General features: G+C 42.6%; 1 protein-coding gene across 2 annotated transcripts in view; it reads left to right on the plus strand.

Annotated features, from left to right (window-relative positions):
• IQGAP1 (IQ motif containing GTPase activating protein 1) overlaps positions 1-19274 on the plus strand; it is a 184360-nt gene that overhangs the window by 45005 nt on the left and 120081 nt on the right. For both annotated transcript variants that reach the window (XM_075133296.1, XM_048865968.2), the window contains exons 3-8: positions 10737-10893; positions 11310-11387; positions 13472-13548; positions 16955-17022; positions 17672-17785; positions 18152-18330. In XM_075133296.1, coding sequence (XP_074989397.1) covers positions 10737-10893; positions 11310-11387; positions 13472-13548; positions 16955-17022; positions 17672-17785; positions 18152-18330 — 673 coding nt within the window. The remainder of the gene's footprint in view (positions 1-10736; positions 10894-11309; positions 11388-13471; positions 13549-16954; positions 17023-17671; positions 17786-18151; positions 18331-19274) is intronic.

Raw genomic sequence — 19274 nt, forward strand, 5'->3', positions numbered from 1 at the left:
TGAGACCTCACCTGGAATACTGTGTGCAGTTCTGGTCTCCCATGTTTAAGAAGGATGAATTCAAACTGGAACAGGTGCAGAGAAGGGCTACTAGGATGATCCGAGGAATGGAAAACTTGTCTTATGAAAGGAGACTCAAGGAGCTTAGCTTGTTTAGCCTAACTAAAAGAAGGTTGAGGGGAGATATGATTGCTTTCTATAAATATATCAGAGGGATAAATACTGGAGAGGGAGAGGAATTATTTAAGCTCAGTACCAATGTGGACACAAGAACAAATGGATATAGACTGGCCACTAGGAAATTTAGACTAGAAATTAGACAAAGGTTTCTAACCATCAGAGGAGTGAAGTTTTGGAATAGCCTTCCAAGAGAAGCAGTGGGGGCAAAAGATTTATCTAGCTTTAAGATTAAACTCGATAAGTTTATGGAAGAGATGGTATGATGGGATAACATGGTTTTGGTAATTAAATATTCATTGTAAATAGGCCCAATGGCCTGTGATGGGCTATTAGATGGGGTGGGATCAGAGTTACACAGGAAAGAATTTTCTGTAGTATCTGGCTGATGAATCTTGCCCATATGCTCAGGGTTTAGCTGATCGCCATATTTGGGGTCGGGAAGGAATTTTCCTCCAGGGCAGATTGGAAGAGGCCCTGGAGGTTTTTCGCTTTCCTCTGTAGCATGGGGCACGGGTCACTTGCTGGAGGATTCTCTGCTCCTTGAAGTCTTTAAACTATGATTTTAGGACTTCAATAGCACAGATATAGGTGTGAGGTTTTTTGCAGGAGTGGTGGGTGAGAGGTGTGGCCTGCGTTGTGCAGGAGGTCAGACTAGGTGATCATAATGGTCCCTTCTGACCTAAATATCTATGAATCTATGAACACTTTAAATGTGAAATTTAGCAGGAAAAATCTCTGCAAAATCTGAAATTCTGGTAACAGGAAATTAATTAAAGAAACCAGAGCAAACCGTCCACTTCATTAGTTGAAAACTGAAAAATAGAAAGAAAGTAAAGAACTAACATGTAAATTAAAAAATCTGATTTAAATAATATATATTTGGAGCATTGCCAGCAAATCGAGGGAGTGATTATTCCCCTCTATTCGGCACTGGTGAGGCCACATCTGGAGTATTGCATCCAGTTTTGGGCCCCCACTACAGAAAGGATGTGGACAAATTGGAGAGAGTCCAGCAGAACGGAAATGATCAGGGGGCTGGGGCACATGACTTATGAGGGGAGGCTGAGGGAACTGGGCTTGTTTAGTCTGCAGAAGAGAAGAGTAAGGGGGGAATTTAAAAGCAGCCTTCAACTACCTGAAGGGGGATTCCAAAAAGGATGGAGCTCAGCTGTTCTCAGTGGTGGCAGATAACAGAACAAGGGGCAGTGGTCTCAAGTTGCAGTGGGGGAGGTCTAGTTTGGATGTTAGGAAACCATTATTTCGCTAGGAGGGTGGTGAAGCACTGGAATGGGTTCCCTAGGGAGGTGGTGGAATCTCCATCCTTAGAGGTTTTTAAGGTCCAGCTTGACAAAGGCCTGACTGGGATGATTTAGTTGGTGTTGGTCCTTCTTTGAGCAGGGGGTTGGACTAGATGACCTCCTGAGGTCTCTTCCAACCCTAATCTTCTATGATTCTATATTTGTATTCAACCTGGGGAGGGCATTCTGTGCAAAGTGGTAGCATAGAGCTAATTGTGGGAAAAGCAGATGAACAGGATATTGAGGAGGGCATCATTGGTGGAGCAGAGAGGTGAGAAAATAATGCAATAGAAGAAAAGGCTGGTTAAGTTTTTCATAGGCTTGAAGGTGAGTTGAAGAGGTATCTGTTGGGGACAAGGAGTGACTTGTGTGTTGGAGAGGCCAAGGAAGAGGAGGTTATAGTCATCAAGACAATATGGTGAGGTCCTGAATGAGAATTTTAGGTGACTGGACAGACAGCAAATGTCTTATCTTAAAGATGTTGTGGAGGAAGCAGTATCAGAATTTAGACATGGCCTGAATGTGCAGTGTGGAGGAGAGAGAGGATGTTGATGTTGTCAGCAATGATAGGAAATGTGGGGAGTGGGAAAGTTTTGGAGGGAAGATGTGGGGCTTGCTCTTGACCATACCAAATTTGAAACTGATGGAGAGGCTTCCAGAAACAGATGTGGGATTGGATTGAGGGAGGCAGTTCAGTAGTGGAGAGGATAGCTTTAAGAGTCAGTACTTTAAAGATGGTAGTTGAAACCATGCAAAGAGATCTAGATCAAAGAAAAGGTGTAGAAAGAGAGAGAGAGAAGAGCAAACTGAAGACAAAGCTCTGTGGGACCCTTACAGAACATGGTAGAGGGAAAGAGGAGGATCCATTGAAAGATGCTGAAGAAATGACCAGAAGGGTAGAAGGAGGACCAGTGCTGTGTTTTAAAGCTGAAGGAGAACAGTATTTTGAGAAGGAAAGTATTATTGGTCATGTTTAAGGCAGAAGAAGGGTTGAGAAGGATGAGGATGGAAAAGAGGCCCTGAGATATGGTCAGAATGAGATAGTTAGAGACTTCAATGGGTGTGTTTAAGTGGAGTAGAAAGGGTGGAAGCTGGACTAAGAGGGATCCAGGGCAGAATTGGAGGAAAAGAGTTCAAGGTAATTGATGTGAACAATTGTATATGGCAGTGCTGAAGGAAGAGTGAACAGATTTGTAATGGAGGACATCTGCATTACCATGCACAGACTTTCTCCAGACGCAACCAGCAGCATAAGAACAGGAGTGGAGAAACAGGAAGTGAACCCGAGCTGGAGGTTTGTGAGGGACAGACTTTTTGCACCGGAGGATAGAGCGCGAAGGAGTTGAGAGTGAAGTGACAGGACTAAGCATTGTGTAATTATTTAAATAGTGTTCATTTCAAGGTCTGTTCTTTGAGCCAGATGTTCCTGTATTGTTATCAGGAGTGATTCATGCTTATTTCATTAAGGAAAATTATATGCTGCACATGCTAGGTACCTTGTTTTCAGTTGCTTTGAATGTGTCCATTTTAACAGACTGTCTCAGATGTGTACAATGACTGTTCCTATACATATTAAGTTTGAAAATCACGCTGGTTTTGAGTTTTTGATACAAAAAAGTACAATTACCTTTTTTCCCCAAAAAAAGTGAGAAAAATGTATTTCATACTTCACTAATTCAGAAGGCTGAACTAATTTTGTTTAAACTTTCCTAAGGTTCACCTGTGGACGGAGAGTGGCATGAGAAATTTCAGGCCAGAAAGTAGGGGTTTAGTGCTGTAATAGTAATATTTCACTCTAGTGTAGCTAGTGGAGGAGTAAATAGGGAACTTCCATCTCTGTGGTAGTCTTAGTCATGTTGCTTTCCGGCTCTACAATGTGGTTTCTTTTTTCCAATTGTGCCATCTTTCTACCTAGACAACTCAATGTTTCCACCCTAATTGAATCCCAGGCCTCCACTCCTAGCCCCCTATTTACCACCTCTGATTCCTTTCTTAAATCTCAGAGTGAAAACTGTGGGCAAGGACAGGATCTCAGTCATTTTGAAGGAGAAAATCAACACAATTTGATGTGATCTTCCTCTTCCTGCCCTCAGCCTCATCATTGACAAGGAAGTGTCCCCTCTGCTCTCCTCTTTATAATTCCTACATTTGTCCCAATGACCCCTTCCTTCACTCTGTCTCTCTCCCCTCAGGCTTCCTCTCCTCACAATACCAGCATGCTTTAGTCTCCCTCTTAATGAGGAAACACACCCATGATCCCACTTGCTTGTCTGTTTGTCACCTTGTCTCTGCTTTATCTCCAGGTTCATTCAATATGCTGCCTAGAACTGCTTCCTTGAGTTCCTCTCCTCCAATTCCATCCTTGACCACTCCCATCTGGTTTGTGTCTCCTCTGCTCAACTGGAACTGCTCTCATGAAGGTTCTGAATGACCACTTTCTGGCCAAATCATAGGACCTCCACTTCTACATCCTGCTTGCTCTCTGCGTAGCTTTGGCCATACCCTACTTCCTAAAATACTGCATTCCTTTGGCTTTTGTGATGCCATCCTTCTCATGGTTCTTCAACCACTCCATTAGTGTCTTGCGTGGTGGGTCCTTCTCCTCCCCTCTCCTATAGGTGTCTCCACCCCCATTCCCCCCGGCTCTGTCTTTGGCTCCTACTGTTTATTCATAGATACTTAGGTCAGAAGGGACCATTATGATCATCTAATCTGACCTCCTGCACAATGCAGGCCACAGAATCTCACCCACCCACTCCTGAGAAAAACCTCTCACCTCTGTCTGAGCTATTGAAGTCCTCAAATCGTGGTTTAAAGGCTTCAAGGAGCAGAGAATCCTCCAGCAAGTGACCCGTGCCCCATGCTACAGAGGAAGGCAAAAAACCTCCAGGGCCTCTTCCAATCTGCCCTGGAGGAAAATTCCTTCCCGACCCCAAATATGGCGATCAGCTAAACCCTAAGCATATGGGCAAGATTCACCAGCCAGATACTACAGAAAATTCTTTCCTGTGTAACTCAGATCCCACCCCATCTAACATCCCATCACAGGCCATTAGGCCTATTTACCATGAATATTTAAAGATCAATTAATTGCCAAAATCCTGTTATCCCATCATACCATCTCCTCCATAAACTTACCAAGTTTAATCTTAAAGCCAGATAGATCTTTTGCCCCCACTGCTTCCCTTGGAAGGCTATTCCAAAACTTCACTCCTCTGATGGTTAGAAACCTTAGTCTAATTTCAAGTCTAAACTTCCCAATGACCAATTTATATCCATTTGTTCTTGTGTCCACATTGGTACTGAGCTTAAATAATTCCTCTCCCTCTCCAGTATTTATCCCTCTGATATATTTATAGAGAGCAATCATATCTCCTCTCAACCTTCTTTTAGTTAGGCTCTATACCCTATTTCTAGGTGCTCTTATCTACAAACATAGCTTCAAATACCTTCTCTACTCTGATGGCTTGCAAATGTACATCTCTTCGAAAGGCCTGTCTCCCTCCCTCCAATCTCACATCTTGGCCTTTACTTTCTAACATCACAACATGGATGTCCAGCTGATAACTTAAGATCAACATGACCAAAACGGAGCTTTTGATCTTTCTTCCCCGTACCCTCTCCCACATTTCTCTGCACCATCCTCCTCCTTGTCACTCAGGCCTGTAATCTGGAAGTCCTCTTTCTCATCTGCCCTCTGTCTTGACACAGAGATGAAGGCCGTATCCAGGTCTTGCAACTTTCTATCTGCATAAAATTTCAAAGTTTTGACCTTGTCTCTCTACCTAGGCTGCCAGGGCTGTTCAATCCTCATCATTTCATGACTCAGCTATCTCATTCTCTCTGGCCTTGACACTTCCCATATTGTCCCTCTCAAGTCCATTCACAACCCAGCTGCAAGGATCATCTTCCTGCCTTGTCACATCATTACTCCCTCTTTGCCTCCATCCACTGGCTGCTCCTCCTCTGCATCAAATACAAGCTCCTTATCCTTGCATTTAGGGTCCTTCCCAGGTTAGCTGAACCTTTTCTATTACGTCTACTAATTTATCAAGCTGTCAGCCTCTACCTTTGCTTGACCATTGACAACTGTCTTGATCATTTGCCTTATTGCTTCTCCCTAAAACATCTCTGCACTTTTTCCCAAGCAGTCCTCTATGCATGGGAAAAACTCTGCAAACAGTAAAATTTGGAGAGCTGCTACTGTATGCTCTTTTAAATTCTTTCTTAAAATCTACCTCTGCTGTGGTGCCTACAAATCTCATCTGTATGTCATTGGTTAGACAAGTGCCAAACTGTGACTTCTGCTTTACTGCTAAACGATTTTGTTTTTGTTACCCCCAATACCCTCCCACCATCTCATTTGTCTGTTTTGTTTACTAGCTTCATCCTGTCTATCATATTGATTGTGAGGTCTTTGGGACAGGGACTGTTTTTGTTTGTACTTTGTCAAGCACATCAGGGCTCTGACCTGTTACTGAGGTTCCTAGGTGCTACTGTAATTTAAACGATTAATAATAATCCTATCCGGCTGCTGTAGAAGACTGCTCTGCCTGTCTGAGGGAGAGGAAGGGCATTCCCTATTTTCTGCATACATGGGTGCGCTTAAATTTCTAGTGGCTTGGCAGATTACTGGTTCAATTTGTATTACTCCTGTTAAAGTATAAGGAATCTCTCAAAGCTGAAGGCATTGTTTAAATAAACTGTGGAAGAACACCTGTTCATTCCAGAAGTGATTGTTCTGTGTGGCCACATTGAGATTATTTTGCCTTTGAACATTTCTGTGACATAGGCTAGCAGGGGCGAAACACTGAAACAGATTTGGATCATATCCATTGTATGTATCCTGTGTCTGAAGCAGTGTGGGAACTATATTCACTTACTGTTAAATTAGTGCTGTGTGCTTTGCTTGGGACTATACATTCAAGCCATATGGAAATTGCAACTACTGAAGAATATTGATACCCACTTCTTAGTGATGTTTCATGCACAGAGCATGTTATACCTGTGCTGTATGTTCTTTTAGCTAGCAGTTGATTTCTGAGTGAAGTTAAGGTATTGGACCTGATCTATAAGGTTCTAAATGGCTAGGGTATTTGTTACCTGAGAGACCTTCTCCACTTGTGATTCTGTGGCTGTTGTGGTCATCTGAGCTTCCCTATCTGATGATGATCTAGTTTCAATGGACTGGGCTGGCAACAGTGCAGTCCCAGCCACCCTATTTGTTCGCCCGCAACCTAGATTTTGGAAGATGCATTTGCTCTTCCAGGCTTTGTTCTGTTTATGGAGGAAGGGGTTGATTGGATAGTTGAATGATGGCCTGAAGGGGTCAGGACGGGATTCCTCCCCCCTCTTCCCAATGTATACTGTTTGAATCTTTTTTGTTTTGTTTTATTACCTCCTTTCTCTGAAGCATCATGGATGGCCACAGCTGGAGATGGGACGTTGGACGGGGAGGGCCAGGGATCTTGGGTGGCACCAAGCAGTCTGTCTCTCAGATGGTTGGTTTGCTGGTTCTTGCTCATGTGCTCATGGTCTAATTTATCACCGCATATGGGGTTGGGAAAGAATTTCCTCTCAGGTCAGATTGGTAGTGATTTTGAGGGGGATTTTGCTTTCCTCTGACGGGTGTGGGTCACTTGCCAGGATTATCTGGGTATTTTTCACCTAATTATTTCCCTGCTGTTGCAGGGGCCTCTGGCATTGATGCACCTCGGTCCTTTCTATTCTCTGCCTGTGGCACGTAATAATCTAGCCGAGGGGTTCTCACATTTTTCCTAAATTTCCTAATTAATTTTAGGAAAAACAAATAAATATGCACATATACATGTCCAAATCATTGTAATTTATTTATGTAAGGTTTTTTTTGCAGACTCAATAATAAAAATGTACAGTTGTCTCTATTCTTTACTGGATCTAAACAGAATAGAGACATAATAAGCTGATTTGCATGTTCTTGTCTTTTTTGTCATTGTTTCTTTTGCTTTCTTGGTTGCTTTTGTTTCTCCTGAAGGGGGCAGGGCCCAACCCCTGCTGATGGCCCTGGAGCAGGGGCTTCTGCTTTGCGCAACCTCTCCTCCCCCAAATCATGGACCAGGAGGCTGTGGCTGCAAGAAAAGCCGCTGGTGGCCACGTTTGAGAAACACTGGTCTAGTTTCCTGTGGACTGTAACATTTGTTCTAATTTCAGTTTAGTGTATGGGTGGTGGTATGATATACTGAAGATGATGGTGCTCTCTTCTGGCCTTAAACTCTGATTCTATGGAATTCATTTTGTAATCTGGAGGAGTTTGTTTGTGTTACTATTTATTTACTTAGGACGTATTAAGAGGTTTACAAATCCTTTGTATGTAAATATCAGAAACAAAACAATAATTGCCACAGGAAGCTTTTGTTTAAAGAGAGATTATACAGTAACACAGTCATCAGATTGCTTTAACCGAATGTTGACATATTACAGAGTGAGCATCATTACAATATGTCATGTCATTTCTACTAATTTATTAAATTGAGTGAAATCTCTGATTGCACATATTAAACAGACCCGGTATGTCTACTGAATATTAATATTCCAAAAAATTGGACAGGTTTTGTTGTTGTTTTTTTTTGCAGGTGAATCGTACTTTGTCTATTGAGTAAGTGGTGACCAAATATCTAAATAGTTGTTTGGCTTCTGTCTATTTTGCTGGGCACATGATACACTGGAGAGGGTATTTTTAGAAGTCTATTTATTTCCCCTAAATGTCAGCTAGACATGATTTGATTTTGTTTGTTTTGTAACACACTTGGGGAATTTGGTAAAATTGAAAAATCTAAAGAAGAAATTGAATTTTCCTGCTTTGGATTCTCTTCTTGTGCATGAAAAGGTTAAAATGTGTAGTAACTGCTGCTTGTCATTGCACTAGGTGTGCCACTTGGGTGCCTCCTCAGTTCTTGGCAGTCTGCCTAGAATGTTGCAGGCTGGGAAGAGTGGAAAGCCAACACTGAAGCTTGTTTTTACTTGATGGTAGCTGCAGAGGGTGGGGGAGATTGTAAATTAGACATTCCCTTTGCTTGCTCCCCTGGGATAATGAACTGCTTATTGTGCTCTTCCTCAAGAAGCTGTGAATGGAAGTTTGTCCCATATCAAGAATCCAAGAATGGGAATTTGCAGTTCTGCATGGCCACTCGTCTGTAGGGAATTCACAGATTCATAGATTCTAAGGACAGAAGGAATCATTGGGATCACTTAGCCTGATCTTCTGTATAAGACAGGCCATAGAACTTCCCCAAAATAATTCCTAGAGTAATTTCCTTTTAGAAAAACATCCAGTCTTGCTATTAAAATTGTAAGTGGTGGAGAATCCACCACAACCCTTGGGAAATTGTTCCAATGATTATTTACCCTCACTGTTTAAAGTTTATGCCTTATTTGCAGTCTGAATTTGTTTAGCTTCAACTTCTGGCCATTGGGTCATGTTGTACTTTTCTCTGCTAAACTGAAGTGACCACTTTTAAATATTTGTTCCCCATGCAGATACTGTAATCCAGTCACCTCTTTTTTGTCAAGCTAAATAAATTGAGTTTTTTGAGTCTGTCACTATACAGTATATTTTCTAATCCTTTGATCATTCTCATGGCTCTTCTCTGAACTATTCCAATTTTTCAACATCCTTCTTGAATTACAGATTCATTAATTTCAAGACACTTTGCTTTTTTGATGGGCTGCATGGGATGGTCTCTCCAGTTGTCACTCAGATGCAGGAACACAAGAACACTTCAAGCCTTCTTCTCCCAACGATAAATGCACTGAGGCTGCTGTGTTAACAGGGTTGTCATGAAAGAAAGATCAAGTTCTTCAAGTGATTGTCTGCACAGATTCTACTCTTGGTGCACATGTGCCTCATTTGTATGAGATCAGATTCTTATGACTAGCAGTGTCTTTTGGGGCCACACCTGTGCCCTGAGTGCCATCCCGTCTCCCATAGCTGAGAGCAGCGGTTCTCAGACTTCATTGCACTGTGACCCCCTTGTCACAGCAAAATTTCTACATGACCCCAGGGGCGGGGAGGAGTCCAAGCCCCGCTGCCCGAGGTGAGGGGGCCAGAGCCTGAGTGCCGTGGGTGTGGGGGAGGGGGCCAGAGCCTGAGTCCCGCCGCCCCGTGTGTGTGTGTGCATGCATGCGCACGCGCACTCAGGATTCAGCTTCCGACCCTGGTCCCAGTAAGTCTAATGATGGCCCTGGTGACCCCATTAAAATAGGGTTTTTACCCACTTTTTGTGGTCCTGACCCACAGTTTGAGAACTGCTGGCTGAGAGCGTAAAGGATGGAGCATCCTCAACCAATACTCAGTTCTTTCTTTCCAACTGTGGCTCTGATATGGAACCCCTGCATCCCTTGCTCTCAGGCCCTCTCCGCTTCGAGCCACTTCCAGCTTTTGAGGTCCCTAGCCATAATAAAAATACAAAATGACGACACATGAAAACAAAATAAGGCACCAGAAAGAGAGTGAGACATAATTTGAATATTTTTTTATTTAACAAATGCTTTTTTAGCCTTTTTCTGTGCAAATGCACTAATTATTGAGGAAAAATGTAGCTTTCTTGCAATGTCACAGTTGATATTAAGCATGGCGAGCCCATTCAAACACCCTTGTCCCACAGTTGAACGGTGATAGTTCTTTACCTGCTTCAGCACGTTGAAGGTGCGTTCACCTGAAGCCACTGATGCAGGCAAAGCGACAAAAATACGCAATGCAATTGTGACACTAGGAAACACCATAGAGAGTCCAAGTTTGAGTATTTCTTGAAGCAATTCCTTTGGCTTGCAATCCAATTTAAAGTTTGTGGAATATATTCGTTTGAGGAAGATGACCTCCTCACTGAGTTCTTTGGAGATTTTTTTTGTTGTACTGTTGCTGAAATTGTTCAGCTGCAGAAAGTAGATCTTTATTACTCGGTCTGTTGAACTGCCAAAGAAACCCAAAAAGGGTACAAATTAGTCGCAGTGACTCAAATTGACGTGTAGGACCTGATTGAATAAAGGCATTGGTGACAAGAAAGACATTGACCCTATAATGCTGCTCGGCATTGGATTCAGTAGGTAAGTTGCGATTACATCAGTGCCTAATACATAAATCATACAATGGGAAAAGATGTGGCAGCAGCAACACTGAACTTGCTCAGAAAATGAGCAGCTAATGTCCCCCGAGAGGAGAGTAAATGGAACACATCATAAAAGCTCTCAAATGACCCACTCCTGTCCTTTTTACATTTTCAGATGGATGGAGGCCTGCCTTAATGAGGATCTACCTCCCACAACAGAGCTGGAGGAGGGGCTAAGGAATGGAGTCTATCTAGCCAAACTTGGAAACTTTTTCTCCCCCAAGGTGGTGTCTCTGAAGAAAATCTATGACCGGGAACAAACCAGATATAAGGTGAGATCTCTCCGTTCTGGGAACTAGGTTGGCTAGAGAGACCTGAGATAGGAGGGAGACTTCAGGTCATATGGTTGTAGAGGAACTGTCAGTGAATGAGTGAGTAATTGTGGCAAATTTAGACTGAAAAAATGTAAGTTAACTCTTCCTGAACTATAGAATATCAGATGAAGGAAGATCTTTAGTTTTGTCTGAGTTTGTGTGCATATGAGAATCTGAGAAAGCTGGCCTTTTGAAAGCGTTAAATATAACTGGCTGTAGAAAGCTTTCATCATAGTACCTAAGACCTCAGATCCCTGGAAGAGTTTAGCTGTTGTAAGTAGCACTGATCAGATGCATGTCTTAGCAAAGTTCCCTAGTACTCACAGTGGCTGTGATGATTCATATGCTTTTTTCCCTCCCCCTCTTTATTTCAGGCAACTGGTCTCCATTTCCGGCATACTGATAATGTTATTCAGTGGTTGAATGCCATGGCTGAAATCGGCCTCCCCAAGGTAATTTCTGCACTGCAACGCCAGGCTTTGAAAGTTGTGGGATGAATTTGCCAGTACACAGGATTCAATAAACTCTGCCTATCCTATATATCTATATTCTCCTCTTAGTTATCCTATATATCTATGTATAGATAATCCTTAGTTTCCTAGATTTGGTTCTCCTTAGAAATCCTGAAGTTTAAAATATTCCATTCCCATCCCTGTTTGTATGACTGGGAGGCAGTGAATTCCTGCTTCAGAACCATATGCTTAACACTCATTATTTTGGGTGAGATCTGCAGTACAAAATTTTTATTTTTCATTCTGTTGAGCAGCATGCCTGAGCTACGGTTTGGTCATGGCAATTTTTAGGAATCATCATAGGAAAATCATGGATAAAAGGAGCAACAGTTGTTGGAAGTGGTGGATTTTCCATCTCTTGTGGAGAAGTGGTGGATTCTCTGTCTCCTGAAGTATTCAAATCAAGTCTTCTGGAAAGATGCTTTAGTTAAACACAAATTATTGGCCTAAGAACAGGGGTAACTGGGTGGAATTCTATGACCTGTGTTATACAAGAGGTCAGACTAAATGATCACCATGGTCCCTTCTGGCCTTAAAATCTATAAATCTTTGGGAACATTGTACTGAAAGTCAAACCATGAGCGTAGATTTATACACAAAACAACTTTTCCTCATGCTTTTATTACATGTAACAGGAACAGTCCATGTGTTTAATCACACAAGGGTCACTATTGTATACCTCAACCTGCTGTCTGCATTTAAAAAAAATACTCACTTGAAAATGTTAATTTTAGAATTTTGTCAAAATTTTCCACCCAACTCTCTCCTGACTTATCAGCTGTGCTATGCATGAACTCTTGGTGATCTAGAGGAGCAGATTGAGCAGCAGGAAGTATAGGAATGGGCTCTGGGGGAGAGATGGTGCTCTGGGTGAGAAGAGAGAGAATGTGGGGGACAGGTGGAGAGAAAGGGACTTGGGTCAGGCAAGAGGGCTTGAGTAAGGCATTGAGGAAATGGAGGGAATATATCAGCAATATGTTGACTACTTGTGGAATACTGTGTCCAGTTGTGGTGCCCACAATTCAAGAAGAATGCTGATAAATTGGAGAGTGTTGAGAGAAGACCCACAAGAATGATTAAAGGATTAGAAAACATGCCTTATAATGATAGATTCAAGGTGCTCAGTCTGTTTAGCTTAATAAAATAAATAGAAGGCTGAGGAGTGATTTGATTTACAGTCTATAAGTATCCACAGGGAGAACAAGTATTTAATAATCTCTTATCTGGCAGAGAAAGGTCTAACATTCAATGGCTGGAAGTTGAAGCTAGATAAATTCAGACTACAAATAAGGCATAATTTTTTTTTAACAGCAAGAGTAATTAGCCATTGGAACAATTTGCCAGGGGTCATGATGGTTTCTCCATTACTGACCATTTTAAATCAAGATTGGGTGTGCTCATAGGAGGTCAGACTGTCATAATGGTCTATTCTGGCCTTAAAATCTATGTAGTGACATCTTCCACATTAACCCTTTAAGGGGCCTGACTTTCAAAAGAGCTCTGGATCCGAGAATGTGATAATAGAAACCGCTGGGGATGAACAATTAAAAATATGGCCCCCAAAGTTAGTTGAAAAATATGGCCTCGGGTGCCTTGCAGCACAACACTATCTTTACCACTCTCCTTAGGCCACTCACACATAGTCCCCTTCTGCCCATCCAGTCCAAACAAAATCCTCTTCCCCAACCCCTCATGTAAATATCCCTGCTCATCTCTTGGCTCCCTCAGCATCTCCAACCCATTTCCCCAGATACACCACACAGTATGTCTGTGGGGAGCCAGTGTGGGGTGGTCATGTAAAAGGGGCATGGGGTTGAGCAGGGGTGTGGATGTGAGAGTACATGTAAGGGAAGTGGGGAACAGGTTTCATGGTAGACGCATGGGAGAAATATGGAGCTCTGTTGTGCTCCATGAATTACCTATCTCATAACTGGGCTGGAGCAGTTTTAGGATTGTCAGAATCCTTCCTACTTGGATGGCTAGAGTGGGGTATTATTCTGATGGTTAACTTTGTTTATATTCAGATTTTCTACCCAGAAACTACTGACATCTATGATCGGAAGAACATGCCACGCTGCATCTATTGTATCCATGCACTCAGGTAATGTGTGTTAGGCAGGAGGCTGAATTGTGAGTGAATGAATTGTGAATGCATGAAGGCTACCTAGAAATCTGAAGTCTGTGGGAGTGCGAATGCATTCTGATTCAGAGTTGGTGGGGGTGAATGTACTGTGGGCTTAAAGGAAGGTCTGCAGCTTCCAGGAGTGGCATCTATGAAATTATGAATGCATTGATGTTTCCAGGGATAAGTGCTATGCATGTTTAAGAGTGAGTGAGATCACCAGCCATTGGAGGCAGCATATATATCTTAGGATTCCTAAGCCTTAGAGATGGGGTGTGTACAGCTGTGAATCTCCTTCCTTGGGGATTGTGTGTTTACGTGCATATTTTGTGAATCATGGTTTCCAGAGGCAAGCAGTGTACTCAGAGCTTTCTGAAGATGTGTGCAGTATAGAGTGCCCTACCCCAGGGAGGCATATGTAGTAGGTTCCACTTAATAGCGACCTGGATATAAACAACTTACAGTTAATAGCAACGTTTTGCTGGGAACCAATCCCACCCCATTGACTTTCATATTAATGGGATCCGGATATTGGCAACAGCATGCCGCTTATTCACAAGGTCTTTTGGAAGAAAGGTTCTACTTGTAGGCAGGTTTGTGGGGCTGCAGCCCCAGAAAGAAGCACTAGAATGTGCTGAGCACCCCTGCAGGCAGGTCTGTGGGACTACAGCCAGAGAAGAAAGTGCTGGGACCTGTCTTCCCTGGCTGCAGCCCCACAAACCTGCCTGTGGCCAGTACTTAGCCTGTCCCAGTGCTTCTCTCTGGGGTTGCAGCCATGGAAGCCTGCCTGCACAGGAGGTAGGGGGCTGGGAGGGGAGAGGAGACTGTCATCAAAGCAATAGTGGAGGGTGGGGAGGAGGCAGCAGTCTGGAAAACCTGCCTTTGCACAGGCTCTGCACAGGAGGTAAGAGGCTGTGGGTGGGAAGGAGAGGGGAGGGAAGGCTGTGGGCAGAGCAGTAGCTGGAGTGAGAGGAGCAATAGTCCTGATGCTGGAACTGCATGGTACCTCTCCCTGTGCTCCTCTGGGAGACTCCTGGGAGACTTCTCTGGGAGACTCTGCATACGGAAGGAATTGCTGTGATGTGTGGAGAATGCGGGGAAAGGTATCATGCAGCTCTGTGGGCCCTCAGAGCCCCCACTCCCCTTGGAAAGTCCTGGCATCCAGACTGCAGCCCCCATCCCTGCTGCTGTCCTGCCCGCAGCCAGGTTTGCAAGGCTGCAGCCAGGGAAGTGAAGTTCTGGCACTTTCTTCTCTGGCTGCCGTCTCACAAACCTACCTTCCACTTATTAGCAGCTGCTGGATAATAGCAACTTTTTGTTGGCTACCAAGGGGTTGCTCAATAAGTGGAATCTACAGTATTTGTGTGTCCATAAAAGGCAATCGAGATAGTATTATATTATGTATTGTCCTGCCACCAGATCAGGAATGGACACTAATAACAACTGGTCATGAGGATGAAATCCCAAACATAGTGTGAAGCGCTGTCCTGGGTGTGCTTTAAAGGGTTGCTCTTCCCACCCCCACCCTCACTTTGGCCACACTTGCATAGCTTGTCACGCTAATAAAATCTCACTGAATTGAAAATTTTAAAGGGTCTGAACATACTGTGGGTGTTCAGAAGCATGAGTATGCATATGCCCTACTCTCTCTCATATGATGTATGTTTACTTCTATAATGGTTCTAGATTTTCACTGTTGTGTGCACTGTCTGAATCTGTATCTAGAGCTGCAGTGTGAGAGGCAGAAGGGAAAGTGACAACACTAATTTTCACCTACTAATGAACTATGAATTTCAGTTTATGTCTGAAGAGAATAGGTTCAGGCTTGTTTGTTCAGCTGAGCAGCAGGTAGAGAGTAAGGTGAGGTTGGCCTTTTGTGTGCAGCATGTTTATTTTTAGGATAAATCAGGGAGGCTTTTGGGGGCTTTGTGAAAAGCCATGTAAAGCTTTAAAATCCTTTCAGAGGCTCCGAGGGATAATCTCTCACCTCTCGAGGTAACTAGAAAGATCCATCTGGCTGTGCTAGCTACTTCTGTCTTTGCCTCATTAGTGTGTGTTGAAGTGGATAGTTTTGCTGCCGCTTCATGCTCCAGAGAGACAGAGCATTGCATTGCAGTGACTTAGTCTTTCCTGATTAAACCAGTTTGGATGCAGGTTTCCAATCTGATGGCAGACAAATATTTAGTGGGCTTCACATGAAGAATGCTCCTTAAGACATTTCTGTGTATAGAGCACTGAGCCATATCAGTTTTGGTCTCCATCTTATGCTTACTCAGTTTTAGTCCTCAAGAAGGAGCTTGTTCTTTTGCTTCTGATCCTTTGGCAGGGTGAAATCTGAGGATGAAACATCCAAATAGATTGCAAATAGCTGAACATCAACAGAAGTTTCAAGCTGTTGTAGAATCAGATTCTTTGTAGAAGTGAACCTGCTTTCAACTCAGTTCCCAACATTTAGTATAACTTGTGGTCAGGAACACTTGGCATTGTGTGATGGCCAATTATGGAACTGTGTAGCGTATGCTCCTTTGACCAGTATGAAAGGAATTTGGGTCATTGTTAGTGGCGAAGTTGCTCCTTACTGGCAGCTTCACGATAGCTGCTGCAGTTATTCTTTGAGTAGTTGGACTCAGCTGGCAGATGTTCACATCTCCTTGTCAGTCTGGTCCTCTTTGCCAGTGATGTGTAAATCAGAATCCAGATATTCAGAATGAGTCAGGTTTTTGCTGAAATATAAATAATGGGCAACATAGAGGTCTCCAAGAGTAAAGACTTGTCTATGCGGGGACACTCAGGAAAGTTAATTTGAATTAACTAAAAGTGTGAATTTAAAATGGATAAGTTAAATTGCATTAAACCCTGGTGTTGACGCTTATATTCAGAATTAGAGTGGCCTTAATTCAATTTAGCTTACTTCACTTTGCAATCTCAACCCTATAGGCACCAGCACACCTTGCAGTTACCTAGTGCAGTAAGGAATATACAAATGTTCTTTACCACCCTAGGTAGCTGCATGGTGTGTTTGTGCCTGTAGGGTTTAGCTCTGTGCTGATAACCAACAGAATAAAGCAAATCTTTGGTAGGAAGTTACCCAGATGTGCAACCAGATGTCTGCTGATCAGAAGGGAACTTTTAAATCCAGAGCTCCTAAACCATATGGATCTTTCTTTCTGGGGAGGGGCTTATTGTTTTTTCATGGTGACATTCCTTCATACACAAACGCTTCACTGGGAGAATCAATCACCATCACAATTGAAAAGGCAGGTTTTAACCATCTAGAAGTCTTTCCACTTAGCCTAATGTCTATATCTCCCTTAATTTACTTGTGAGTGGGGTAAAGACCACAAGGAGTAATTAGTGCTAATTATTCCTGCATTATGTTTCCTAGTCTGTACCTGTTTAAACTGGGACTGGCCCCTCAGATTCAAGATTTATATGGAAAGGTGGACTTCACAGGTATGGAGATTTCTTGCTTTTCTGAGATTTAGATGTTTATGAATTTGCATGCCCTGTTTACTCACTCCAGTAGATGCTGTACATAATGGACGAAAGGGGATTAATGCCCAAAGGCAGCCAGGGCTGTAACTGCATTTGTGTTTAATGGGTGCGGGATTCTTCCCATACAAGTTGGGGAAGGAGACTTTTAGGAGGAAGTTTTATTCTGAATTCTTTAGTTACTGGCTCTGTTAACAGTAGTATGTCTCCACTGTCTCTCCCTCCCCTTCCCTTGGCTTTAGTCTTTTTCCTTCCAGTGCACCAGCTGCAGAAGAAAACAAACTTTTGTAGGATGTTGTATATTTACTTTCTTTGCCCTGCTGGCAGCCATACTTTGAGACATGCAAGAATCACACAATCTGTTTCAAACCTGTGTCATTAAGAGCACAAAACTATGTAGTGAGACAGATTTCTGTGAGGCCCTCCCATTTGAATGATTGGAACAAATATAGGAGAGTTTTGTCTCTTCTCAGACTGCATGCACAAAGTATTTGTGAAAGGGCAATTTACAATCTATTGTAGCTGTTCCAATTTTTCTGCAGCAATAGCTGGTCTTAGGGCTGATTCTGAATGTTCTGCCTACATTACATCTTTTTCCTCTGTGTTTCAGAGGAGGAGATCAGTAACATGAGGAGTGAGCTGGAGAAGTATGGAATTCAGATGCCTGCCTTCAGCAAGATTGGAGGAATTTTAGCTAATGAACTCTCTGTGGATGAAGCAGCGTGTAAGAGGAAATGGATTTTCATCCTCTGTGACCGTTTATATGGCCAGATTGGATAGAAAGTGCATGTTATAATCTAGCTCTAATAGTCCCTATTGTTTAAGTCAACACAGGCCTTTTATGGCCAAGATATTTTTGTTAGAAAATCTGAATTTGATTTGGTCAAAATCAAACGGCGATATCAGGAAATAAGGTACTACCTGTGTCAAAAATACAAAGTCTTACTTACAGTTTATATACTGATAATTCTTGAAACAATGTCAAAGACCTAGTCAGCTGTTTTCTTCTTTCCCAGATAAGCCTTTAATTTATTACAGGGCAGAGCAGTCATCTTTGCAGTTAACAGGGAACCTGTGATTTGTTTTTCAGTGCATGCTGCTGTTATTGCCATTAATGAAGCAATTGACCGCCAAGTTCCGTCTGACACCCTGATGGCAATGAGAAACTCCAATGCCATGTTGGTGAATCTTGATGAACTCCTGGCATCAATCTATCAGGACACATTGTACCGGGCAAAGAAGGACAAGATGGAGAATGCCAAAAACAGGGTAAAAATCAATGTTCCTGTCTAGTTACGAATTCATGTTCATTGTGTCGAGTTCATGATGTCACCAGAGGAGATTGCCCATAGAATCCAGTGAAAACATGTTGTTCAGTCTTTTGTGTAAGATGTTAGGCCAGATTTATCCTTAGTGAAATTCCACTGTAGTCTCCAGGGATTCATTTGATGTATTATGAGATGGAAGAAAGCAGACATTATAGTGTTAAATCTGATTTGTAATTGAATCTCTTACACACAGATTCCCAAGGAATATGCATGGTGGAAGAACATAGAGGAGATGTCTTATTCTAGACATCAGTAAAGCCTGTCCTATTTTTATAGAATTTTTGAGTCTTTCTAATGTATATATGAAACAAACCCACCATCCCACAAAGTTTGAACTAGTTCTAGAATTTCACCTAGACTAAACTTGCTTCGTGAATCTGCAAGTCTACCTAGGCTGTGAGTAATCCTACTGTATGGAGGCTGATATTTACAAGCACTACACATCCAAGTCTAAACACTGTGGTCCCAAAAGCTTGTGAGCATATGGTATGTTACTTTGTAAATTAATCTGTTTATAGAATTCTACCCAAACTATCTGTCTGCTGCTCTCTGCCACAGTGATAGGCAAATTAGCAATACTTAGATATATGGCCTGTTCTGGAATATCATATCCATTTATTTGGTTTGGAACATTCCCAGTTTGAGAACCTGTATGTGTCTGCCTAACTGGATCTACTGCATCATATGTCCTGGAATTCCTTCTGTGTGCCCACACAGAGCTGTTAAATGAAATCATCCCGTCTTATGTATTGTGTGTCCTTCTCTGTTTGCCGGAGATCTATACTCTGTGTGTATGGGCGCGCCTAGGGATATTCACTTCTAGGATTCCCTTTTATGTGTGTGTAGTTGTTGCTGACCTGTTGTGCAGTGGGTTAGAACTTCATG

This window comes from Caretta caretta, chromosome 10 (assembly GCF_965140235.1).
Source record: "Caretta caretta isolate rCarCar2 chromosome 10, rCarCar1.hap1, whole genome shotgun sequence".
NCBI classification, from domain to species: domain Eukaryota; kingdom Metazoa; phylum Chordata; order Testudines; family Cheloniidae; genus Caretta; species Caretta caretta.